Source organism: Stomoxys calcitrans, chromosome 5 (genome assembly GCF_963082655.1).
Source record: "Stomoxys calcitrans chromosome 5, idStoCalc2.1, whole genome shotgun sequence".
Lineage (NCBI taxonomy): Eukaryota > Metazoa > Arthropoda > Insecta > Diptera > Muscidae > Stomoxys > Stomoxys calcitrans.
This window is the reverse complement of record NC_081556.1, coordinates 143,985,256-144,012,793: the sequence shown is the minus strand read 5'-3', so window position 1 is coordinate 144,012,793 and position 27,538 is coordinate 143,985,256. Positions and strand designations below refer to the sequence as shown.

At 37.3% G+C, this 27,538-nt stretch overlaps 3 protein-coding genes across 3 annotated transcripts in view; 1 reads left to right on the top strand and 2 right to left on the bottom strand.

The window, feature by feature from the left end:
- LOC106085406 (SAGA-associated factor 29) overlaps positions 1-27,538 on the top strand; it is a 70,058-nt gene that overhangs the window by 25,072 nt on the left and 17,448 nt on the right. The gene's annotated exons all lie outside the window — the stretch shown is intronic.
- On the bottom strand, positions 41-10,474 carry LOC131998011 (uncharacterized). Its single transcript, XM_059369963.1, has 4 exons — positions 9,224-10,474; positions 8,431-8,887; positions 6,979-7,587; positions 41-4,895 (listed from the first exon to the last, which is right to left on the bottom strand). The coding sequence occupies exons 1-4, from the start codon at positions 9,481-9,483 to the stop codon at positions 777-779; spliced, it is 5,445 nt and encodes a 1,814-aa protein (XP_059225946.1). The 5' UTR covers positions 9,484-10,474; the 3' UTR covers positions 41-776.
- On the bottom strand, positions 17,523-24,440 carry LOC106085405 (farnesyl pyrophosphate synthase). Its single transcript, XM_059368655.1, has 6 exons — positions 24,256-24,440; positions 20,833-20,900; positions 19,051-19,121; positions 18,325-18,827; positions 18,022-18,248; positions 17,523-17,967 (listed from the first exon to the last, which is right to left on the bottom strand). The coding sequence occupies exons 1-6, from the start codon at positions 24,312-24,314 to the stop codon at positions 17,786-17,788; spliced, it is 1,110 nt and encodes a 369-aa protein (XP_059224638.1). The 5' UTR covers positions 24,315-24,440; the 3' UTR covers positions 17,523-17,785.

Sequence of the window (27,538 nt, the reverse complement as noted above, 5' to 3'; positions counted from 1 at the left end):
AATATGTAATAATTCCTTCCGAAATGATAAAATGTGTGGGTTAATGATGAAACGTTATAATTCTGCTTTATTTAGATGGACGCTATATGTAACATGAATGTTGCCTGTACAAAGAGAATGACCGTTATGTATGCATTATATATAAAATATGCCTAACAACACGAATGATGCAATCATTGGTACAGCCAAGCAAACGACGCGAAAAGCGACCGCGGATGCCTGTGCTGTACCAACAACCGTACCACAGCACAACACGAACGAGGCAGCATAATGAAACGGCGCGAGAAGCAACCGCGGATCATTAGTGCTGTCTGTTCGTTTGGCCGTTTGTCAACCAAATATATATGTAACAACATCAAGCAATAACAACAACCAACGGTACGCGAAGCACCACGGAGGTTTTGTGTTACTATTGCTTGCTTGTCACCTTACCCACTGACCTGTACAAAGAGAATGAACGTTTCACTGCAAGTGCTCTGTTTTTATATGTTTTGGAAAAGAGCTTTTGAACACAAAGCAAACCAGAAAGCTCAACTTAACGAAAATAACATATTGATCGTTCATTCTCAGTGTTGTCAATGTCACGTAAACTAGGTAATGTCTTTAATGAATGAAAATGTACCTATGGCAAAATAACAAAGTAATCAATAATAAACTAAACAATAAAGTACACATAGTAATGAATAAGTAGCGGTCCGCTACAGTCTCCCCCTTTGACGTGCGGGTCCTCACCCGAGCAGCGCGTCAACACATGGCTTCAATAAGAGGTCTTTAATTCAATGGGTCTTCCGTGGCCTTCCTCGCTTTCTAATCGGCTGAACTGGTGCCGGCACTTCAACAGAAAGGTCACCCCTGTATATTGTTAAGGCTGAGGCATGATAGGTACCCACCGGAATATTCGGATTGGCTGGTGATGAAACTTCATACGTTGATGAACCAATCTTGCGTGTGATGATGTAAGGGCCATCCCTTTTTGGCATAAATTTTGATGTTATGCCCTTCGATGCATTGCTGAGGACATGGGTTGTAACCAAGACGTATGTTCCAATATCAAAATCTGGTTGAAGTCGACGATGCTGATCCACATAGGCCTTATTCTTGTCTTGCGTCTTCATCTCCATTTCTTTTGCGTATTTCAGTACCTGCACAAGGGACTGAAGGTATGTTGATATCTCGGGAATAAAGTTTTCGGACTGAATAATAGATCTGACATCGTGTTGTACATCATCCAACGTTCTCATCTCCCTTCCAAACGTTAAAAATGATGCACTATAACCTGTACTTTGGCATTTCGAAGTGTTCATGGCAAATCGGATTGATGGCAAGCAGTGATGCCATCTATCATGCTGGTCTTGGACGATTATAGCTAACTGACACTTAAGGTCACGATTCTTCCTCTCAACAGGATTCGCCTCAGGATGGTAAACGGGTGTAAATTGTTGTTGAATGCCCAAACAGAAAGTTACCTTCTGCATTACCGCAGAAACAAATTGGACACCATTGTCTGATTTTATACGCCGAGGTATTCCATATCGTAGGAATATTTCCTCTATCAGAATTTTGGCACAGGCTTCTGCTGTAGCATCAATCATCTTGAACAACTCGGTCCATCGGCTTGCAACGTCCTCTACTATAAGGATCCATCTGTAACCCTCCTCGGTTTCGGGTAATGGGCCAAATAAATCGACTGCCACCACCTCAAATCTTTGCTTACTGCTGGTTGTTTGCAGCAGCCCTGCAGGCTTAAGATTTGTTGCCTTAAAACGTTGACAATCCACACAGTTCTTTACATATTTTGCGATCTCACTTCGCATTCCAGGCCAGAAATATCTATTGGCAATTCTAGCAATTGTCCTTTCGGAACCATAGTGGCCTGCGGTGTTATCATCATGGTACGCCTTTAAGATATCTGCCCTTTCATGGCTTGGTATTACGAGTTGCGCCTCATCACTGTCGTCATTTGCGTAGCAGTACAAAATGCCTTCATTTAGGATATAACTTCTGTTGATCCATTTAATAGAATTCTCGTCCTGATGTTCTAAAGATTTTATAATTTCGGCCAAATATTCGTCTTTCATCTGACCCTCTCGAATCTCTGACGGCCCTTTGCTTGGAATGTCCACGATGAAAGCACAAATGCAATTATTTTTGTTCTCATGAATATCTTCCGGGCATGGTGGTCTTGAAAGCATATCCGCCATAGTATTATTCTTACCAGGGACGTATTCAATTGTGAAATTGTAATGTTGGATCTGCAAACCCCATCTTGCGAGACGACCCGTGGGTGATTTAACATTCAGAAGCCATTTCAATGGCTGATGATCTGTGAGCAATTTGACCTCACCTCCCTCTATGTAACCACGGAATTTGTTGCATGCCCAAACTATTGCGAGAGCCTCCCTTTCTGTGGTCGAATAGTTGCGCTCTGCGCAGCTTAGTAGACGACTGCCGTACTCTATAGGGTGTAGCTCTGTTCCCTCCCCCTGGAGCAAAACTGCTCCGAGAGCGTAGGCGCTAGCATCAGCTTGAATTTGAAAGGGCATACCATCTACTGCCTGTTTCAGTATGGGTGAAGTTGTCAAAGTCTGCTTCAGTTTATCAAATGCCTCTTGTTCTAAGCTTCCCCACTTCCAACTTGCGGATTTCTTTGTTAAATTGGTAAGGGGTCTGGCAATCTCAGCATAGCTCTTTATAAATTTGCGGTACCAGGAGCAGGTCTGGATAAAGGATATTAGCTCTTTCACATTACGAGGTTCTTTCCGATCTACTATTGCCCTTATCTTTTCTGGATCTACGGCTATTCCTTCCGGTGTGAGTACATGACCAAGGAAGTGTACGCTTGAGCAGCAAAATCTGCACTTCCGGTTGTTTAAACGTAGTTTGAATGCAATTAATCGTTTGAGGACCAATTCCAGGTCATTAAGATGACGGTCAAATGTTTCGGAGCAGATAATTAAATCGTCCAAATAGGCTAGGACGCACACATTAGGAATGCCCGCCTTGAATCTATTAATCAAGCGTTGAAACGTGGAGGGGGCATTTCTTAACCCAAAAGGCATTCTTCTAAACCGGAACGTACCAAAAGGGGTTATTAGACATGTTTTATCCCGGTCTTCGACAGCAACTTCGACTTGATAATAACCACTCTGCAAGTCTAAAGTTGTCATGTATTTGGTGCTCTTGGCCGCATGGAGCAAGTCCTCCATACGTGGAAGTGGATAACGATCAGGAATGGTAGCCGCATTAAGCTTCCTGTAGTCTACGCATACTCGGACAGAACCGTCTTTTTTGGGAACCATGACCACCGGTGAAGCCCATGCCGAGTCGCACTCTTCGATTATGTCATTCTCCAGCAGCACATCTATTTCTGTCTTCAGCTCCCTAGTCTTCGCAAATGACAGTCGATAGGGTGGCGAAAATATTGGTTGCTGGTCGCCAGTATTAATCTTGTGGACAGCGTAGGGTGTAGGTTCTCCAGAATCTTCAAACGCCTTAGCATGCAAAGTCAAGAGTTCATCCAGCTTTATTCTTTCCGCTTCTGATAAATTATTTGCATCGAAGTCCTTCAAAATGTTGTACTCGAACATATATAGAGGGATGAACATCGGTTCATCCTGGTCGGTATTAGACTTCTCGCTGCGGTCTGGGAAAAGACTATTATTTCTTACCCTTTCTGGGGTTACCATGTCAGTCGGAATGGCATCTTTAAATATGGCTTGTATGGAATGTGGAGAGTAGTCCGACACCACATTATAATCCGGTCCATAACTCTCAAAATCTGAAACATATGTTTCGCAATTACGTTTTGGCGTCACAAAATTGGGCTCAACATGTTGGGCTGCAACTTCAGTTGTCTTACGCTTGAGATGTGTCTCTGCCACCTTTATGGTTTCCACCAAGTTCAATTCTAGGGGCCATTCTTCGGCGAAATCAAAAACTTCTGTGGGACTCCCTTCAAAGTACCAATGTTGTTGACCCATATTTAAGACAATTTGCGCCTGCTCCATAAAATCTGTGCCAAGCAGGGTTCGGTTATTCTTGTCATCCGGAAAAATCAAGAAGTGTATATCCAATGATCTGCCTCCAATAGAGATCTTGCATGTAGTCGTCAAGAATTTGCGAACATTTGTACTCCCATCGGCCAGCGTCGTGCGGCAGTCTACGGTCTTGAACTTGCAACCTTTGAATTCCATAATTCTTTTTAAGTTCGAACTTGCGATACTGGTCTTCGCTCCACTGTCAAAATATGCCTGACCCGGGATGCCGAATAATTCCACATTTACCATTGGTATGTCTCTTCCGACACACATGCCCAAAGAGTTGAAACTCACTGTCATTGGAGTATTACTTCGTGGCTTATTACTGCATGTAGGGCAATTCGCACGAACATAGCCAGGTGCATTGCATCCATAGCATGCTAACTTTGGCTTTACGACTGCTGCCTCTGCCTCTACTGTAGCCTTTGATACTGCCTTCTGTCGTTTGAAGCATTCTTCAAAAACATGGCCTTTCTTACGGCAAAAAGTGCATCGCTTTGGACCGCCCTTGGGACCTCCATCAATTCCATTGGAGTTCACCACACCGCGTTCACAAATAACCTGCTCCGCTTCTCTTGCGTCTGCTAGGAGTTGGTCGAAAGTTTCCACTTTATGTCGGTAGACACGTTCTCTTATTTGCGAGTGCAACATTCCAAATACCATGTCAATCTGATCAGCCTCAGACGGAACCCTTGGCAACTGGGCAAACAATGTTCTCTTTTTCCGAATGAAACTGTCTGTTGGCTCACTTTTCTGTTGCTTGGTCTCGTTTAACTCGGCATATATGCGCCACGCAGGCTTAGGGGGTGAAAAAGCGTCACGTAGCATCTTGATGACGTCAGCAAAAACTTTAGCATTTTTTTTTTTTTTTTTTTTTTCTTTTTTTTTTTTTTTTTTTATTGTTATTTCTTTTAAACTGTGATAATCTATAACAATTATAATGTTGTCTCAGCGCCATAAAGGCATAGTTGAGACATGCTGGCAGAATAATAACTATTCACAAAATATTCACAAATGTGTAATAATTTAAAGGATTAAATTAAATACTAATAAATAAATAATTTTACAATAAGATACATTAGCTTAGAAGCATCTGTAGTTTAGATTGCAAATATGCTTTCAAGTTTCTCTTGAATATCGGCAATGAGCCTGAGTTTTTTATAGTACTTGGTAAGTTATTATACATATAACTTCCCATATAGTTAATTCTCTGCTTTGTGGTTTCCAACCTGCATCGTACTACTTTCAAATTATCTCGGTTCCTAGTATTAATAACTGTAAGATTTTGCGAAAACTGTATAGTGCGATAGCCAATATTATTCAAAGACTTATACACGTAGATTAATGTCTGATATTGGTACAAAGCATGCACCGGAAGTACTGTTTTACAAATATCACTGTACAGATTTATTGTTGGGTAAGCTAGCGGTAAGTTAAAAGTTGCCTTTAAAGCCTTGTTTTGCATGCGTTGTAACGTTTTTAATACATTTGAATTTTTTGATCCATATAAAGCTGTCAAGTAATTGATATGACTTTGAACAAGTGATTGATATATCAATGATTTAGTCTTAGTGTCAAGGACGTACCTCATCTTATATAATATTCCAATAGCAGGAGCAATTTTATTCTTGACACAATTTATCTGCGCATCCCACGTGAGACTGTTTTGAAGGTTAACACCCAGATACCTCACATTATTAACCTCACTGACCTCGTTCCCATCAAAAAGAATGCTGAAAGAATTGTCGTTATGATACGAATGTGGTCTAAATCTAACCAATTTTGTTTTAGACACATTAAAACATAACTTATTAATGCGAACAAATTCAACAAGCAGCGATAAGTCATGTTCAATTGCAATTTTTAACGGTAGTGCCTGCCTATAAGGATACAAAATACAAATATCATCCGCAAACATATAAACTCTACCAGCTAAATTCAAATTAACTATATCATTCAGGTATATCACGAATAGTAGAGGTCCTAAACAACTTCCTTGAGGCACACCACATTCAACTCTAGCCATATTACTTTCCTCTCCAGAAACAACTACATATCGCATCCTGTTGGTCAAATAGCTCTTAAAAAGAGCAAGTTCTTTTCCACAAACACCGTAATATTGCAATTTCTTTAACAATATTTCGTGATCTACTACATCAAAAGCCTTGGAGAAATCCAAAAACAATCCTGCAACTCCATTATAACCTTGATCCAAAGCACCATATATATAATTCATAACGTTTAGAACTGCCTCTTCTGTCCCACATCCTTGCTTGAAACCAAATTGGTATTTATAGATAAACTTATTATCATCAAAGTATTGAGACAATCGCTGATGAAGAACTTTCTCAAAAACTTTGTCTATTACAGACAATAGAGAGATTGGACGAAAATGTTCTACAGATGATGCATTCCTAATCTTTGGAATAGGTACAACTTTGCTAATCTTAAGGCTATCAGGATATCTAGCTGTTTGCAGCATTTTATTAAATATCTTTACTAACGTTGGTATTACATAATCCTTAATTTCAATCAATGTCCGAGCGTCTATATTATCATACCCTGGAGAGACGTTATATTTTAAGCCCAACACTATCCCCCTTACTTCCAATTCATTCACTAAGTCAAGAACAAATCTATTCTGAGTTTGACATAAAGTACATAAGTCATTACATGAATCCATTGGATAAGTTACAATCTGACTTCTAATTTCTCTTACTGAACTCCCAAAATAGTCATTCAAAATCCCAGCTTTATCTCGGGGGTCCTGAACTTTACTTCCCCTACAGGAAATTATATCAATGTCTGGCTTTCTCTTGCGTCCCAATACTGTGTTTATAAAATTCCAAGTTTTCTGTGAATCGCCATTTAATTTGACCAAGTTATCATGATAGTAATCACGCCGCGACCGTCTCAATGCTATCCGTATAATTCTACTTACCCTTTTTAATAAAATGTGATATTTCTCCTTTTTAGATCTTCTTCTTTTCAAAAGTAGCTTCTCCTTATAAAGAATTAGACGTTGGAGATTCGTGTTAACCCAAGGTGTAATCTCAAACCTCAAAAGTTTGTTAAATCTTATTTCCGTTGTTCCAAATGAGATGGCATTTGACAATCTATCTAAAAACTCCGCCGCATAGTCACTACTATCCTCCAATCTTATGTCAGATACAGGATACTCTTCTAAGTACCTCTTTACTTTCAGAACATCACACACCTTTTTAACTTTCTCAACATACTTAACCTGAGTATGCTCCATTTCAATTTTACAACAGATTAAGTTATGGTCAGTAATATTGCACTCAACAGAATCGATGCAAATATTGCCAAAAATATTACCTAGTACGTAATCAATTGAAGCATCTGAACTTGGTCTAGTTATCAACTCGTGAAAGCTATGCACATCATAATTAAAACATAGTTGCTTAAAATCCTCACAATGGCCACATCTCAGCTGATCAATATTCGTATCCCCAAACAGTACAACGGACTTACTACCGATTCTATCCAAGATATCTTCAAATGCTGTCAAAAAGTCGTGTACCGGACACTTTTGGGAACGATAGAATGATACAATTTTTAAAGGCTTTTTATCGATTCTCACACTATCAAAGGTTATTTCAATAAAGTCCAAAAAGTTCAAACTTTGACAACGTTCAACTGAATATTTTAACTTATTACTAATATATAACGACGTACCCCCATACCCATCAGATCTACAGCAGTGAACATTTGTAAAACCAGGTATTGAATACATATGAGCTAAACCTTCCAACAACCATGTCTCCTGCACTGCAATTACATCTGGAACTTTCGCAAAACCAGAAATTAAATTTTTAAACTTATTGAACTTTGCAATAGACGAGATGCTTCTAATATTTACACTTATAATATTTAAAAAAGCATAATTCAAATTCAAAAGATGTGTATTAAAATTGGAAAAAATTTTAAAATAATGATTTTCATACATAATTTTATAGTAGGAAAGCAAATAGACATACAAAATTAAATCCTTTAGAGTTTATTTATTATTTGGAGATGCATATATTTGATCATCTTCATCTGCACTAGGCCCATCATCGTCTTCGACTGGTATTATCTTTTTCTGCATACGGGTACTATGAGAGTAACGCTTATTTGTTGTTGCATTTAAAATAATTTCATCAACTTCTTGCTCTGAACGAATCACTTGAGGTCTGGAAATTGCACTTCTTTTATACATGACCCTTCCATTTTTCACAAAAACAATTTGATATCCAACTTCTTTAATTGATTTTGCATAATTAAATAACTCCAATGTCTCTTTACTGAGAAAATCATTGACAAAGACAGATTTCGTTGATTCATTCTCTTTTAACTTAGGCTTAACCGCCATTAATTTGTTTTTGCTTGCCCTGTCTGAGAATTTAACAACAGCTGTTTTCTTTCGGTTGTCCCCATTTTGCATGCCACCAACAAAGTATGCTTCTTCAATATTTTCTGCCTTAATATCAGGTGCGACACTCTTAGTAAATTCAAGAACACACTCAACAGCTGACGCATTCTCCACAGCATTTAATCCTCTCACAATACAGTCATTTTTCACGCGTACATCGTTCAATAATTTAACAGATGTTTTCAAACTATCAACTTCTTTTCTTAACATTGAATTCTCTTTCTCAATTTCTCTTAATTTCTTTCCATTCTCAGCTACACCCTTCAAAATCTCATCATATTGCTGAGACATAAACTTTACTGCCTCTTGAATGTTATTGTTTGACTCTTGTATTGCTGACAGTTGATCGAGCTTGGCTAGCTTTGCTTTAATCTCCTTTAATTCGGTCTTCAATTCTCCTTCACCTTCTTCTCCACTATCGCAGAAATGACATGTAAACAAAACATTGTTGTTCTTTAAGAGATAATCAAATTGACGTTTATCCATTTTCGTGCACTGAAAGTGGAGGGCTTTATAGCATTTGTCACACTCTATAAATGCATCACCTTCTTCTTTGATTTCAATTTTACATTGCGCACAAATTATTGTTTTTGATTTTATACTTCTGCGACTTGTTTTTGGCATTCTTGAACAATTTCTAATGCAGCACTACTTGAAAAAAAGTTTTTGAACGTTTTTTGCAATTGATTCTATCAAATAACAATTAAAATTCAATATTTTGCTTGGTCTTATTAGACACTGTTAAATTCACGTTTGCTTTTGTTTAACACCACGCCACCACTCTGCAGCATCATCCTCCAAAAGCATTGGCATGCCGTTCACAGCGTTAGCGTCGGATATATTCTCAACAGCTTTGTAAGTGGATATGGCAGAAATAAATTCTTCCACTTTGGTGGGATTCCGCTCTCCATTATACCTGGCTGAACAACCACTGAAAGAACCGCATTTTTCGCTGGGCCGATTAACGGCGCTCAATAGACGTTCGAATTGCTCGGTCGACAGGGAAACCATAGCTTTGCCTGCAATTCGTTGGCTTCTGCGTGTTTCTTCAGCAAAAACTTCAACCTCCTCTGTACTATCAGATGAAGTAGCCAGGGCTTTAGACGGAAAATCTCCAATAATTACAAGACAAAAAAAATTGTGCCAAATACGGACAAAACGCTTTCCTCTCTCCACACAATTAAAATATTTTCAGCTCGAAAAACAAACAAACAATTCTGCACGGCTATACGGGCGTAATTCGGGCCCCGCAGTTGGGCGACAGTTTGTAGCGGGGATTGGGGTTTTTGGGCGCCAATTACATAAAATATGTAATAATTCCTTCCGAAATGATAAAATGTGTGGGTTAATGATGAAACGTTATAATTCTGCTTTATTTAGATGGACGCTATATGTAACATGAATGTTGCCTGTACAAAGAGAATGACCGTTATGTATGCATTATATATAAAATATGCCTAACAACACGAATGATGCAATCATTGGTACAGCCAAGCAAACGACGCGAAAAGCGACCGCGGATGCCTGTGCTGTACCAACAACCGTACCACAGCACAACACGAACGAGGCAGCATAATGAAACGGCGCGAGAAGCAACCGCGGATCATTAGTGCTGTCTGTTCGTTTGGCCGTTTGTCAACCAAATATATATGTAACAACATCAAGCAATAACAACAACCAACGGTACGCGAAGCACCACGGAGGTTTTGTGTTACTATTGCTTGCTTGTCACCTTACCCACTGACCTGTACAAAGAGAATGAACGTTTCACTGCAAGTGCTCTGTTTTTATATGTTTTGGAAAAGAGCTTTTGAACACAAAGCAAACCAGAAAGCTCAACTTAACGAAAATAACATATTGATCGTTCATTCTCAGTGTTGTCAATGTCACGTAAACTAGGTAATGTCTTTAATGAATGAAAATGTACCTATGGCAAAATAACAAAGTAATCAATAATAAACTAAACAATAAAGTACACATAGTAATGAATAAGTAGCGGTCCGCTACAAAACAAATTTAAATTGTCCAATTGCCCAAGTGTATTTTGGTTTTAAGGCATAGTGCCAGCCCTCGTTTTGAAACACACGTTTTTTCGTGATTACTTTTCTGAAACACTACAAAATTCTCAATGATAATATGATTTTATTAAAATGTCCTATTAAATGAAATCAGTTAGTTTTTCTTCAAAATCTGTTATCAAGAAAAGTAATCGCGAACATAGTACCAGCCATAAAATGAAAAATAACAAAGTATTCACTTTTGAATGAGCTTCTTTTTTTAATCTGGCAACACCTAATTGTCAAAAGCAGCCGAGTAAAATATATCGTTATTTTAGACCCATTGACAATTGAGCCGAAGAAAGAAATACACAATACTGACACATGTTTATTTGTTGACTGTACTTCATGAGAGGTGACATGCTGACAGACTGTTAATTAAATTAGCAGACCGAATTCTGCTACAACAACAATCATAAGCTTGCTAACACAGCAATCATATCTCTCGTTCTTATTGCAAACTTTGTGTGCTATTTTAGATAAACAAATTTTTTTGAGTGTAGAACTAATCCTCGTTAAACTCCTAAAGGAAATCTGTCAAATAAACCTACTTAAAAGCTGCATTAATTTTTGTGAATATGGGCATATGTATTTACGTCCCAGGATGCTTTGACATTTGAAATTATGGCATTTGCCAATCAAGGTAGGCACACGAAGGGTAGATTTTTGTGATAAGATTGCTATCTTTTAACTTAACCCTTGCTTAAAGTGGCCACGGTGTGGCTTTAAGTTGTATTATCTGATTAAAATGAAAAAAAATGTGGTATGAAAATAAAAACAAATGATCGGAGATTTTCGTTGCAGATGGAAAAGGAAAGCCAGAGATAGCAACACACGCCAACCACTGCGGAACGCGTTTCGTCTTTGGTTAGAGACTTTCCAACCATATTAGGTGTGATGACTGCAAAGGCCCTACGTTGTTATGTTGTATTTGTATCGTATTGATTACAAAAACCCCTCTATGAAAAAATACCACATTAACCATGCTCGACAACCCTGTCTATTAACTGTACTTTTCCCAATGCATGAGTTTTCGTGTAATGACAAATTATTTGTCTGCAACAATTACACTTCTTCAATAGTATGTACATGATTTTGTGCATCTGTTGGAAGTTGTATTGATGGCGTCGACCTAGACAACGACAACGGCTCTCGTTGTTGCTGCGTGTGCCCAGGTTCGAATCCCAGCTAGTATCGTTAATGGTAGATTGTTGTTGTGCCAATGATGCTTCCTCTTAATTTTGCCCTGTACACGTCCAAAAACAATTGCCATAACAACTATATTGTTTCGTACCTGGAAAGTTGTTTCGAACGTATTCTATGGTAGTTTATAAAATTAGAACGACTTTGGGCTTGCATACAATAATATCGTCCTGTCGTTGTTTTCATCAAATACATGCGTAGTCTTACACTATTAGATAAACTCCTTAATATTGTGGTATTAAGCATTTTTGGTGCTTTAAATTCGAAGCGTTTCTTGAAACTAAGTTCTTAAAATGGAAACTGCAAATTTTAGTCAATAATTCGTAGAGAAGCAACGAGTTTTAAAAAATATTGATAGTCTTAGAAATTAATAAATTGTTAATAAGAAAAATAAAAATTAAACTAAACCGTAACAAAAAGCTGCCATCTATTTATTTTACTCCACATTTTAGAATGATAATGGCAATTTGATTTTCAGTATATTGTCCCTATATGTTTTTAGAACACTAGTTAAATAATTCTGTCAATATTTAAGTTTAATTTTTTTAAATATTCTTTTTTTTATCCGTTCGCTTTTCTTTTATTAAAATTAACTAAAAGAACAAACTTTATAGTAATTTTTTTCGGGTTTTCTGGTGTTTTCTTATAAAACTATTTTTTTGTATTTCTATGCCCTAGACCAAAGTTTAGAATCACTCTATTATATATGCAAATAGATATTTTTCTAATAATTCCCAATTTTCAGTTGTTTAAGTTTTCACTGTCAAAGTCAGACTAACACAGATCGGATCTGTGTTAGTTTACAAAAGAAAATAACACCCAGCTGTGGCAAAGTATTAGAAATACTACAACAATGTTAGAGACTTCTCTTAATACATATATTTTTTATATATCAGAAGCTTGTGAGATACCTATTGATTGATTTAATAATAAACTCAAGGTTAAATAACTAATAATGTACTAACGTACATGGAAAAATTTGCTGCATCTAACTGCTTTTGTTGCAATTTGTTTGTTTACTTATTTGTTTTTCTGTTCTGTATAAACACGATAAGTAAAAATACAGGCCGCATGTTGGGTACGGTACAGTCGGGCCGAATCTTGGTTACGCACCCCGACGGATCTAAAAAATTTAGAATATTAACCAAGTTTATATTTGGATTAGTTTGAAGTTATCGAGTCGGGCAATGAATGGCATTACGGCCTAATAAATAAATCATATAGGGAGATCGGTTTATATGGGAGCTACATATAAATACCTATTCACATATAGACTTATATAGATAATGTTGTTGTTGCTCATTCTTAAATATCTTATTTGGTTTTTTCAAATGTCCAAATCTAGGAGCTCTGCAACTTGTATGGGGTGCGCCCTGAGTGATTTGTTTGTTAGTTGAGTAGGATTTGGTGGGTTGCTAACGATGAAGAAGTGAACTGGTAATGTGTCGTGTGCTAACATGCGGGGCACACATTTAGCACGTTGGCATCAATCCTAGCGCAGGAGGAATGGCAGCGACTTCATCTCCCAGTCCCGTAGGTGAACCAAAACTATTCTGATTCATCGGCGGCGGATGATATCCAAGAACAGCATTCAAAAAGAAAACGCCACCATATCCTCATGGCTGAATAATAGAAGGTTAAGTCACATGCCAAAAACAGAATGTGGAAAGGCCTCATGAACATTAAGGATGTAAAAATGGCCGATAAGAAATGACACAAATAGGAGAAATGTTTATATGGGAGCTATATCAGGTTCTTGAACGATTTCGAGCGTACTTGGCACAGTTGTTAGAAGTCATAACAGACCGCTGTGTGCAAAGTTTCATCCAAAAAACTTCAGCCAAATCGAACTTTCTTAATACTTACGAACTTTATAAGGTTTTTGAACTATACTTCGAATTTGATCAAATCGGATATGACTATTTCAATACGCTGCACGAAAAGTGTTGCAATACGATTTTCATACCCTCCACCATAGGATGGGATGTACACCATGTCCTTCCGTCCGTCTGTCGAAAGCACGCTAACTTTCGAAGGAGTAAAGCTAGGCGCTTGAAATTTTGCACAAATATATCTTATTATTGGGATTGTAAATGGGCCAAATCGGTCCCTGTTTTGATATAGCTGCCATATAAACCTGTATTGGGTCTTGACTTTTAGCATGAAGTGTTTTGGTACCACTTCCAACGACTGTGTTAAGTATGGTTCAAATCGGTTCATAACCTGATATAGCTGCCATATAAACTAGGTCTTGACTCTTGAGCATCTAGAGGGCGCAATTCTTATCCGATGTGGCTGAAATTTTGCACGTGGTGTTTTAGTATCACTATTAACAATTGTGCTAAGTATGGTTAAATCGGTCCATAACCTGATATAGCTCCCATATAAACCAATCTTGGATTTTGACTTCTTGAGCCACTAGAGGGCGCAATTCTTATCTGATTTGGCTGAAATTTAGCATGAAGTATTGAGCATCTAGAGGGCACAATTCTTATCCGATTTGGCTGAAATTTTGCATTGGGTGTTTTGGTATCACTCTCAACAACTGTGCTAAGTATGGTTTAAATCGGTTCATAAGCTGATATAGCTGTCATATAAAACGATCTTGGATTTTGATTTCTTGAGCCACTAGGGGGGCGCAGTTCTTATCCGATTTGGCTAAAATTTAGCATGAAGTATTTTGTTACGACTTCCAACTAACCTGATATAGGTGCCATATATACCGATCTTGGATCATGACTTCTTGAGCCAATAGAGGGCGCAATTCTTATCCGATTCGGCTGAAATTTTATACAACGGCTTCGCCCATGACCTTCAACATACGTGTCCAATTTTGTCTTAATCGATCTGTAGCCTCATACAGCTCCTAAATAAACCGATCTCCCGATTATGCTTCTTGAACCCCTACAAGGTGTAATTCTTCACTTGTAGTACGAATCGGACTATAACTTGATATATCTCCAATAGCATAACAATTCTTATTCATTATTCATTGTTTGGCTAAAAAGATGTACCGCGTAAAGTACTCGACAAATGCGATACATGGTGGAGGGTAAAAAAGATTCGGCCTGGCCGAACTTAGCACGCTCTTACATGTTTTTTCTAAAATTTTGAGAGGTCATTAAAAACTTATTTAAAGTTTCAGGGGTTTCTTTCTACAAATGCAAATAATATTTTATGTTGACAAAATTATTTAAGAAAAAAATACCCACATTTGTTTTTGCTTTATTTCTTCCATTGAAGTTTTTGCTTTGGATCAAACCAATTAAAATAAGCTTATAATCTGAAACATTTGTTTGTATTTAATTAAAACTGTCATTGATTGCCGGTTCCATACGAATAGGTTATAGTGAGTTGTTTAGCTTATCAACTTGTGTTCGTTTGCCTTATAATGGGTTTATTATTTACCCTTAACATTTGCTATCAATTAATTGAAAAACAATTTCAATCAAATAAATACATATGTTTTGTATGCCCTTTATCCAAGGAGGGGACATGGGATATATGGACATTGTCATGGGTTAAAACCCATATAAACTAAAATATATTTTCTTGATCGTCATTACATTTTAAGTCTTAGGGCCGGTTTCTTATAGTTTCTCGTGATATCCAGCTGGTACATTTATTAATTGAGGGATAAATCTCCTGTTAAAGTAAATGAAAAAGAGGGTCAACATCAAGCTAGCAATTTGAAAGATTCGGCAATATTATACAGCAATCAGAAACAAGAATGTTCGCCTACTCAAAAAATTTGCAACATTTTTTACTTAATGTCGTTCATTTGCCGGTAAAAAAGAGCGTGAGAGCAAAAAATTTTTTGAGAGTTTTGTAAATGAGAGGTTGCAAATTTTTCTTACTTTTCTAAAATTTTGCAGCAATCGGTAATCGCTAAGTCCCCAAATTGCGTTAACTAAAAGAATGTCGATACGATAATTTATAACCAGAAAATGAGAAACCGGCCCTTAGTTTAACGATGTTGGCGCCATAACAGTGGGCCCCAAATGAAAAAGGCCCTAAATTTGGGATGCTTTTTCATTATTAAAAATGACTAAATGCACAACAAAGTAAAAATAAATGCAATTTGCGCCCTAATATTAAGAATTTGGGTTGTATTTTCATACTGCAATTTCACCATAAACACCAACATGCCAACATCCTTCTTACACTGTAGGACTATGCGTGAACTAACCGTGCTGGTTGTTATTACCCTTATGGCAATTTTACTGTCGGCAAAGATGTTCACACTCGACGACCTCGCGTTAGCACCATACCACTTTACGAATTCCGTGATCGCCCGGATCTCCGCTTGCAGGACCGTATTATGGGCAGGAAGCCTAATAAAATAATAATAATAAAATAGGATGATTATTATATCCCAGTTTAATTTGGTCCACATCGGTCCAGATTTGATTATGGGTGCCACATAAAAAGAACCCTCGATTTAAAGTCTTGGCCCTATAAAAACCGCATTTATTATCCGATTTCGTTGAAATTTGAATCAGCGACTCATGTTAGGCTTTTCGACATCCGTGTCCTTTATGGTTCAGATCGGTTTGTATCTGGATATAGCTGTCAAAAAGACCAATATTTTGTTCTACAAAATTGAACATGTGTGAATCTGTTAGGCCCTTCGACATATTTCTTCAATTTGGCGCAGATCGGTCAAGATTTGGATATAGCTGTCATATAGATCGATCTCTTGATTTAAGGTCTTGCGCCCATAATAGGCGCATTTATTGTCCGATGTCGCCGAAATTTGAGACAGTGAGTTATGTTAGGCCCTTCCACATCCTTCTTCAATTTAGCTCAGATCAGTCCAGATTTGCCATATACACCGATTTCTCAATTTAAGGCTTTGGACCCATTAAAGGCGCATTTATTGTCCGATGTCGCCTAAATTTTGGACAGTGAGTTAAGCTAAACCCCTCGACATACTTATGCAGTATAGCCGCCGTATAGACCGATATCTTGATTTAAGGTTTTGAATCCATAAAACGCATTTGTTTTCCGATGTCGCCGAAATTTGGGAAAGTGAGTTGTGTTAGGACCTTCGACATCCTTCTTCAATTTAGCCCAGATAGGTTCAGATTTGAATATAGCTGCCATATATACCGATCTCTCGATTTAAGGTTTTGGGCCCATAAAAGGCGCATTTATTGTCCGATTTCGCCGAAATTTCGGACTGTGAGTTGTGTAAGGCCCTTCGACATCTCTCTTCAATTTAGCCCAGATCGGTTCAGATTTGGATATTGCTGCCATATGGACCGATCTCTCGATTAAAAGTCTTGGCCCCATAAAAGGCACATTTATAATCCGATTTCGCAGAAATTTGACACAGTGACTTGTGTAAGGCTTTTCGATATCCGCTTCGTATATGGTTCAGATCGGTCTATATTTGGATATGACTACCAAAAAGACCAATATTTGTTCTACAAAATTGAACATTGACTCGTACTTATTAGACCACTCAATATCCGTATGAATTTGGTCCAAATCGAACCATATTTCGATATAGCTACTATGGGGGCATAAATTATGCATTTTTCACCGGATTATGACGAAAGGTGGTTAACATATATACCCGAGGTGGGTGGGTATTCAATTTTGCAAGCATTTAATTAAAATTTTTTAAAATTTTGTACAATTTGGTAAATTTTAATCGAATTTAAAAAACAGCAGACAAAATAACTTTTACTTTTATTATTTAATTTTAAACAAAAAATCAACGTCTAAAATTTAAAATTTTTTTTATAACCATAAATTATGATCACAAATTCCTTAATTGTTGTTTAGAAGTTCAAAAATGTTGATTGGAATTGTTCAAAAGTTTAATCTAATATCAGCAGACAGTGTTTGCTGATATCAGGTGACTACATTTTCTGGGTGTACAATCCGGCTTCTTTCCACTTTTTTTATTGTCCTATCCCATAGTGCAGTGGTTCTAGGCTTCACGTTTCAAAAGTTTTTATTTCTTAATTCAATTAAGTTTTTACTATTTTTATGGACTTTTGATGCCGACAGCAAAACTGTTGGTTTTTTGAAATAAATCTTGTTTAACGTTTGCGTAAATAAGATTTGTCTAATATATGCAAAATAGCTTCTTTAGGTTGGTAATCAGAAGATTCTTCAATCATTGTTTTAATTCTCTTATATGCTTGCTGCTCATACTCTGTATAGGCTTTATCCAATTCCAGAGCAATGAACAGTTGCTTGACACGAAGCACCTTTTGAGGATCTAAAAGAAGAAATAAAATTTAAATCTTAAAGAAAACACCCTTTTGCAACATACCCTTTTTTCCATAGCACTCTGCCATGATTTGTTTTTGTTTCTCATTTGCCCGTTTCAAACATTCCACAGCAAACCAGGAGCAATTGTTGTCTTCAATGTCGGAGCCAATTTTACCCGTTATTTCCGGATTAACGTACCAATCCAAAAAGTCATTTTGAATTTGAAATAATATACCAAATTCATTCGAGATATTCTTGAGCTGACAAACAGTCAAAGGATCTTTAACACTTAAACAAGAAAGATTTCAAAAATTTTTAATCATGAGTTTTTTTTTAATTATCCTTTGGGAGAAAAAAGTCTCACCCTGCCAGTTCCATGGCCAACATAATTGGCAAGTAAAATGTGTAATGAGCCGATTTGTTAATCGCAATTGTTTTGAATTGTTCCTCCGTGAATGATAAAACTGATTTCTGACAACTTAAAAAATCCATGCATTGACCACATGCTGTGGCATATATAACTTCGTGAAATAACTCCATGATACTGGCATAACATTCTTTGTCTCTGAAGTGCTTTCGTAGTAGAATATAAATGGCATTTTCAATTATTATGGTATCGTTGATCGCTATCATTCCAACATCTTCCAATTTATACCAACAACTTTGGCCACGTCGCGTTGAGCTACCGTCCATTATGTCATCGTAGAGCAATAAGAATCCATTTACCATCTCTGTACACCAACCCAAGATTTGTGCCAATTTTATATTTTCTTTTGTTTGATGCTGTTCATGCACAAGGTTTTTATATGCTCCAACCGTCAGCAATCCGCGATGCCTTTTGCCATGGGGTACATTGAACTGCATAGCCTAGGGAAGATATATAGGGAAAGGAAATAGGCTAAAGATGTAAATTATGTAATGTTACAAGTCTACCAAATATTTGACGTATTTTATTTTCCTCTATACAGTACAAGTCAGATGTATTGGATACATTTCCGATGTAAGTTATCGTAATTATGCGATAACATCTGATATAATAAAACACGACTATTGTTAAATCAATTCTGACTGCTGATTTGCATGTACTTACTCGGGCCACCCAAGATGAAATTTCCTTGGAATTTCCTAAATCGGTGATTTCCGTAATATCTCGAATTATTTCTGCAAAGTTAAATCGTAAGGATATTTTACATTTGGTTATTTTGTTTTTGGCCTATACAGTGCAAGTCAAATGTTAGATCATAGAATTTCAGTGCAAAGTTTTACTACTTAGTTATCGATATTATGCACATATAAAAGACATATATATTTATGGCAAAATATATATTGGATTCATGACATTGTACTAAAAATAACTATGTAATAAATATTTTAAGGTTACGTATATCTATCTATAAGGTAAAATGCAACCCTGTATCTTAAATATAGATAAAATTCAATTTGTGTTTGTTCTGGTCGGCTGAACCGATTACTTTGAAATTTTCACAGATTGTGTAGGTTGGTCTGGAAGGAAACATAGGCTATATAATTTTTTGATATCGGGAGGGGAGCGGGCCCTTTTCCTTACCCAAAAAGTACTACCCAAAAATAAAAGTAGACCGGCCGGGACAATATGCGATTCAAATAAAAGGAATTCAAGAGAAGAGTACGAATTTCATAATAAAAGTTGGGTCCATGTACCTGAGGGGCCGCACCAGCCCCAAAACCCCTAAAAATAGGTTTATTTGACGATCATGAAAATATGGGACTCAAATAAAAGATATCCGGGAGTAGATTACGAATATGGTCAGTACGTAGGAATAGCCTTTACAATTTACTGACAATGGAAGGGGGCGAACCCCCCACCGTCACCCCAAAAACAACACACAAAATCAAAAATGCACCGATAAGGACAATATGAGTATCAAAGTATTCGGGAGTAGATTACGAATCTGGCATATAAATTCATACCCCACAATATGGTGCTGAAATGAAAGGTATTCGGGGGAAAATTTCGAATCTGGCATACAAATTCAGATCGAAGTATAGGGGGTCACGCCACCCCACAAAAATGCCATTAGACCCATTATGACTATATACTTGGCTGAACCGATTTTCTTAAGATGTTCATAGATTGTGTACGTTTGTGTGGAAGAAAACGTAGGCTATATAATTTTTAGATATCGGGTGGAGGTGGACCCTCCCCTTTACCCCAAAAATGCCACCCATATCAGAAAGTGGTCCGATTGGCACTGTAATGGTATCTAATGAAAGGTATTGGAGACCAGAAAACGAATATGGTGTTAAAATTTGGTCCAAGTATCTTAGTACCTATGGGACCTATCCACTTTAGGTTTTTACAAGTGACACTACCTTACATTAGTGAATCCTATTCTTGTACAAATGAGAAAACCTTACGAGGACGGTTCGGCAACTTCTTAGACTAGCACAAAAAGCGCGGTAAAAACAGAAAAAAATTAAGTATTTTGAAAACTTCCATCTCTGCCATGAACACATGTTGAATTTTGTTTCGATCTGGCAACTCCTTCATATAGAAACAGGTGTACACAAAGACGCAACCGCTATTTCTTTACGATGGAATAATACGAAATGCCTGGTGTCATTAAATATTAACATAAAAAAGGGTATTCGGGTTACAAGAAATTCATAATGATATGGTGAATGTGTTAGGTGAAAGTGCTTCTTCATATGCAACATTGAAGATGAACCACTAAGCTAGGACAAAGGAACATTTTTCTTCAGTGGAAATTCCGTCTTTAGCCAACTAAGTAAGTAAAAAGTTCATTGAGATACATATTTGTGTTAACCCATTAGGCTATATAACACCTTCCCATCTTAGTAGTAAATGACGATCTTGAATGCAGAATAATACCTGGAAATACAGCATTGAATTCCTGTTCTTCCGTGAATTTCGATTCCTTTGAGACATTCGATAAAGATCTGTAAATATGAGACGCATAATAATTAAAATATTTTGTAATGGTAGTAAAAACTCGGTAGGGTAGACTGAGCCGATTCTTAACCCGAATCACCCTTGAATTTTCTGGGGAATTTATTTGATCGAAATTTTTATGATATATTATTCAGTTATAAACTACAAAAGGAGGAAGGCCACCGTTTGGCGGAAAAGTTAACATACCCACGTATGACTCTAAACGCCTGGGTTTGCATCCTGGCGAGAACGATAAAAAACATTTTCGGCGGTGACTATCCCCTTACTAGGCTGGCGACTTTTGTTAGGCATCGAACATGGTAAAAATTCTCTCCACATTGTTCCTTATTGGTATTTTTTTGGAAGAGAACATATACAAATTTTGCGCATGAACATTCCTCTAAGGAACAGGTGCAAACTTCTCACCTATCAATGAGTGCAGTCGGATTCGAGTTTAAGCTCAATTGTAAGAGGCCTCCTTTTTATAGCCGAGTCCGAACGGCGTGCCGCAGTGCGACATCTCTTTGGAGAAAAGTTTTACATGGCATATTACCTCACAAATGATGGCAGCATTGGGAACGCCAGGATTCGAATCCTGAACACCAGGATTCGAAGCCAGGCGTTCAGCGTCATAGGCGGACATGCAAAACTCTGCGCTACGGTGGCCTCCAAGAAAACATGTATATATATATATATATATATATATATATATATATATATATATATATATATATATATATATATATATATATATATATATATATATATATATATATATATATATTGAGCTGAAATGTTGTGGCAGATGGGCTATATCGGACTATATCTTGATATAGCCCCCATATAGATCGATTCGCCGACTAAAGGTCTTAAGCCCATAAAAGCCACATTTATTATCCGATTTTGCTGAAATTTTGGACAGTGAGTTCCGTTAGGCCACTCGACATCCTTCTTCAATTTGGCCCGATCGAACCAGATTTGGATATTGCTATCTTATAGAGCTGAAACTTTGTATAGATTGGATTTTTGTTCATAGGCAGATGGGCTCTATCGGACTTTATCTTGATATAGCCTCCACATAGACCAATTCCCTGATTTAAGGTTTTGGGCCCATAAAAGGTGTACTTATTGTCCGATTTTATCTAAATTTGGGAGAGTGAGTTGTGTTAGGCCCTTCAACTCTTCTTTAATTTGACCCAGATCGGTTCAGATTTGGATATAGCTGCCATATAGACCGATCTCTCGATTTAAGATGTTGGGCCCATTGATGGCGCATTTATTGTCCGATGTCGACGAAATTTGGGACAGCGCGTTGTGTTAGGCTTTTCGACATTTATCTTCAATTTGGCTCACAACGGTTCAGATTTGGATATAGCTGCCATATAGTCCGATCTCTCAATTTAAGGTCTTGGGCCTATAAAAGGCGTATTTATTATCCGATTTCACTGAAATTTGGGACAATGTGTTGTGTTAGGCTCTCCGATATCTTTCTGCAATTTGGTGCAGATCGGTTCAAATTTGGATATAGCTGCCATATAGAGCGATCTCTCGATCTAAGGTTTTGGACCCATAAAAGGCGCATTTATTGTCCGATGTCTTCGAAATTTGGGACAGTGAGTTGTGTTAGGTCCTTTCTCCAATTTGGCCCAAATCGGTCTTGATTTTAACATAGCTGCCATACAGACCGATCTCTCGATTTTTGGTCTTGGGCCCATAAAAGACGCATTTATTGTCCGATTTCGTCGAAATTTGGGACATTTTTTTTCACAGGATTATGACGAGAGGTGGTTTACATATATACTCGAGGTGGTGGGTATCCAAAATTCTGCCCGGCAGAACTTAATGCCTTTTCACTTGTTTATATTCATCATAAAATATGGGGTTTTTCATACTTCGAAAAAATGAATGCACACCACAGACATGTTCTAAAGCTGATTCTGCGGTTGGAAACGGAAGTAAACGATTCACAAATATGCACGTTACGAAAATATTTGAAGTATGTAGAAATAACGTTTAATACGTGCAAACGAAACTGACTTTGTAGCTTAAACCCTACAAAAATCCATTTTGGGCAACGAAACCAAAAAAAAATTCTCGTAGCATACAGGTGCAATGGCCACAAAAAATATCATCGCAAGATAACGGGAGTGTTTTTTTTATAATAAAGTCAAACAGATCTTATCCCAATTTAATCAGAAAGAACTCTCACGCGGAAATTGTGTAGATATTTAAAGACCCCAGTGGAATTATAACTCTGAGATGTTATATGGATGAAATAAAGACAAAAATACATTCCCTGGGTACCTGGGAAGTTACCCCTGGGTAACTTAAAATATCTCCCTACCAAATATCTTGACGTACGAAATTATTTGGTTTTTATTCGCATTATTTTTATACCCTTCATAATAGGATGAGGGCATACTACATGTTTTGATATAGCTGTCAAATAAACCGATGTTAGATTTTGACTTCTTGAGCCACTGGAAGGCGCAATTCTTATCCGATTTGGCTGATATTTCGCATATGGCGTTTTATATAACTTTCAAGAACTGTGCTAATTATGGTTCAAATTAATTCATAACCTGATATAGCTGCCATATAAACCGATCTGTGATCTTGAGGTAAGGTAAGGTTCTTGAACGGGCCAAATCGGAACATATTTGTATATATCTGCCATAGGGACCGATCTGGGGATTTAGGGTCTTAAGCCCATAGAAGACCTGATTTCGCTGAAATTTAAAATTGAGTAGTTTTAAGTCTCCCGTAGTTTTTATCCGATTTGACCGAAATTTTGCATGAAGTGTTTTGTTTTGTCTCGCAACAACTATGCCAAGTATAATCGGTTCATTACCTGATCTAGTTCCCGCATAAACACATCTCCCGATTGTACTTCTTAAGCCTTTAGAAGCGCAATTCTTATCCGATTTGGAAGAAATTTTGTGCAACGGTTTCTCCCATGACCTTCAAATATGGTCTGAATCAGTCTATAGCCTGTTACATCTCCCACATAAAACGATCTCCCGATTTAACTTCTTGAGCCCCTTTTGGACGCAACTCTTGAAATTGGCTGAAATTTTACACAATGACTTCTACTATGGTCTCCAAAATTCAATTCAATTATGATCCGAATCAGACCATAACTTGATATAGCTCAAATAGCATAGCAATTTTTATCCATTATCCTTTGTTTCCCCAAAAAGAGATATCGGGCAAACAACTCGAAAAATGCGATCCACGCTGAAGGGTATATAAGATTCGGCCCGGCACGGAATTAGCACACTTTTACTTGTGAAGCTTATTAACACATAAATCTGTTATCGTCTGCATATTTAAACCTTGCTTAGGTGGGCTGCCTTTACCTACCTTGCATGGCATTCTATCTTCAAACGTGTAGCTGGGCAAATGCCCTCCATATAATTCATTTTATAGCGAACATTTGATATATCAACTGTATGTAAAGTCGGCTTTGTAGTATTTTCAACAAGTCCCGACCATAACCGTGTGGCATTGTTAAGACCTTTTTTAAAATGTCCCGGTAACGTTCTATACAATGCAGTTAACATTTTTATCCTCTTTCGCAGCTTATTTCAACTCTAGGAGTGTTAAACGCGATAAAGATTTAAATAACGAAACACTTGGGAGTAATGTTACGAATCGACTAATTTTGGGTTGACTAAAAGTATCGTCGCTGTTGTCAAAAAGAAAAAAACCCACATCGTTCATATAAGCAAAGTGCAGAATGTAAATATTAATCTTGGTTAATTAAGACATCTGTTCTTGAGCTTCGTTTTATATGACATTTTTAATTTTTTTAGCAAGTTAAACAATTATTATTATTATTATTTAGCTATTCTCGTTGTCGAAAGCGAAAATCGACAGCAATCGTAGTCGATAATAAAAAAATATTGTGTTAAATAAAAAAAATCGTAAAAAAGTATTTTCCATACTTTTTCGATAAACAATCATGATGTTATTTAGAATGCAATTAACTTATATATCAATTGTTTTCGTCAAATTTGAAAGGCGAATTGGACTAAGTAATACCAACAAGTAAGAGCTTGCTAAGTTCGGCCGGGCCGAATCTTACAATGTATAGCCTACACCATGGATCGAATTTGTTGAGTTCTATGCGCTGTATCTCTTTTTAGCCAAACAAAGGATATTGAATAAGAATTGTTATGCTATTGGAGCTATATCAAGTTATAGTCCGATTCGGACCGTAAATGAATGCTAAACATTGTCATTGTATAATATTTCAGTTCATTCGGATAAGAATTGCGCCTTTTAGGGGCTCAAGAAGTAAAATCGGAAGATCGGTTTATATTGGAGCTGTATCAAGCTATTGATCGATTCAGACCATATTAGATACGTATGTTGTAGGTCATGAGTGAAGCCGTTGTACAAAATTTCTGCCAAATCGGATGAGAATTGCGCCCTCTAGAGACTCAAGAAGTCAAGATCCCAAATCGGTTTATATGGCAGTTATATCAGGTTGCAAATTGCAAATTTTGCCCATGAACATTACACTAAGGAATTATATCAGGTTATTTACCGATTTGCGCCATACTTAGCACAGTTATTGGAAGTCATAACAAAACATCTCATGCAAAATTTCTGCCAAATCGAATGAGAATTGCGCCCTCTATTGGCTCAAGAAATCAAGATCCAAGATCGGTTTATATGACAGCTATACCAGATTATGAACCTATTTGAATCATACTTAATACAGTTGTTAGAAGTGATACCAAAACACTGCGTGCAAAATTTCAGTCAAATCGGACGAGAATAGCGCCCTCTATTGGCTCAATAAGTCAAGATCCAAGACCGGTTTATATGACAGCTGTACCAGATTATGAACGGATTTGAATCATACTTTACACAGTTATTGGAAGTGATACCAGAACACCACGTGCATAGTTTCAGTCAAATCGGACGAGAATTGCTCAAGAAGTCAAGACCCAAGATCGGGTTATATGGCAGTTACATCAAAACATGGACCGATTTGGCCCATTGACAATTCCAACTGACCTACACTCATAAAAAGTATTTGTGCAAAGGCTAGCTTTACTCCTTCGAAAGTTAGAGTGCTTTATTCTTTGGAAAGTTAGCGTGCTTTCGACAGACAGACGGACGGACGGATATGGCTAGATCGACTTAAAATGACATGACGATCAAGAAAATATATACTTTATGGGGTCTTAGACGCTTATTTCGAGGTGTTACAAACAGAATGACGAAATAAGTATACCCCCATCCTATGGTGGAGGGTATAAAAATGTATACGAATTTTCGTCTTCGACAAACATAATACTGTTTTGTATAAATTTCGACATTCGACTACGCCATCGCCAACCGGATTTAGTGGGATTATCTTTTTGGCAACACTGGTTTAAACAGCTCACGCACGTCCCGTATTTTGTTTCATTATCAAAAATCTTAATTTTGGTCTATAATTTAACCATGAATCGTCTTACAAACGAACAATTCTTCTTCCATTTTACGACGAAGCTCATTTTTGGCTCAATGGGTACGTTATTAAGCAGAATTTTCGATTTTGGAGAGAAGATCAACCAAAATCATTTCAAGAGCTACCAATGCATCCAGAAAAAGTCCCAGTTTGGTTCAGTTTATGGGCTGGTGGCATCATTGGACCGTACTTCTTCAAAGATGATGCGAATCGTAACGTAACTGTGAATGGTGAGCGCTATCGTGAGATGATATCCAACTTTTTTTGTACAAATTTCAACATTCGACTAGGCCATCACCAACCGGAATTAGTGGGATTATCTTTTTGGCAACACTGGTGGTCTACATTTTAACCATGAATCGTCTTACAAACGAACAATTCTTCTTCCATTTTACGACGAAGCTCATTTTTGGCTCAATGGGTACGTAAATAAGCAGAATTGTAGGTTTTGGAGAGAAGATCAACCAAAATCATTTCAAGAGCTACTAATGCATCAAAAAAAGTTACAGTTTGGTTCGGTTTATGAGCTGGTGGCATCATTGGACCGTACTTCTTCAAAGATGATGCGAATCGTAACGTAACTGTGAATGGTGAGCACTCTCGTGATATCATATCCAACTTTTGTTTGCCCAAAATGCAAGAGCTTGACTTGCATGTCATGTGATTTCAACAAGACGGTGCCACATGGCACACAGCACGCGTAACAATGGACTTATTGTAAGGCGCGTTCGGTGAACATTTTATTTCACGTTCGGTACCGGTCAATTGACCGCCAAGATCGTACAATTTAGCGCCTTTAGCATATTTTTTGTGGGGCTATGTTAAAGCGCATGTCTACACAGACAAGCCCGCTTCAATTGACGCATTGGAAGACAACATTGAAGCATTTATTCGTAAGCTACCGACCGAAATGTTGGAAAGAGTATGCCAAAATTGGACTTATCGAATGGACCATTTGAGGCGCAGTCACAGTCAACATTTGCATTAAATAATCTTCAAACATCAAAATATATGGAGCGTAATATCGATTCAAATAACGATTTCATGCATTTTTCTGAAATTATGTATTTTTTTAACTTCCCTATGCAAATGCAAATTTGCCCATGAACATTCCATTAAGGAACAGGGGCAAACTTCTTACATACCAATGAGTGCTGTCCGATTCAAGTTTAAGCTCAA

Coding starts and splice junctions, on each gene's coding strand:
- LOC131998011 (XM_059369963.1), bottom strand. CDS start 9,483: ATGGTTTCCCTGTCGACCGAGCAATTCGAACGTCTATTGAGCGCCGTT. Junction 7,588..8,430: donor TTGTTAAATTCTCAGACAGG/GCAAGCAAAAAC, acceptor CGTTCCCAAAAG/TGTCCGGTACACGACTTTTT. Junction 4,896..6,978: donor ATCACATTTTATTAAAAAGG/GTAAGTAGAATT, acceptor AAAAAAAAAAAA/AATGCTAAAGTTTTTGCTGA.
- LOC106085405 (XM_059368655.1), bottom strand. CDS start 24,314: ATGAATTATATGGAGGGCATTTGCCCAGCTACACGTTTGAAGATAGAA. Junction 20,901..24,255: donor AAGATAGAATGCCATGCAAG/GTAGGTAAAGGC, acceptor TCATATTTACAG/ATCTTTATCGAATGTCTCAA. Junction 19,122..20,832: donor ATTCAATGCTGTATTTCCAG/GTATTATTCTGC, acceptor TTAACTTTGCAG/AAATAATTCGAGATATTACG.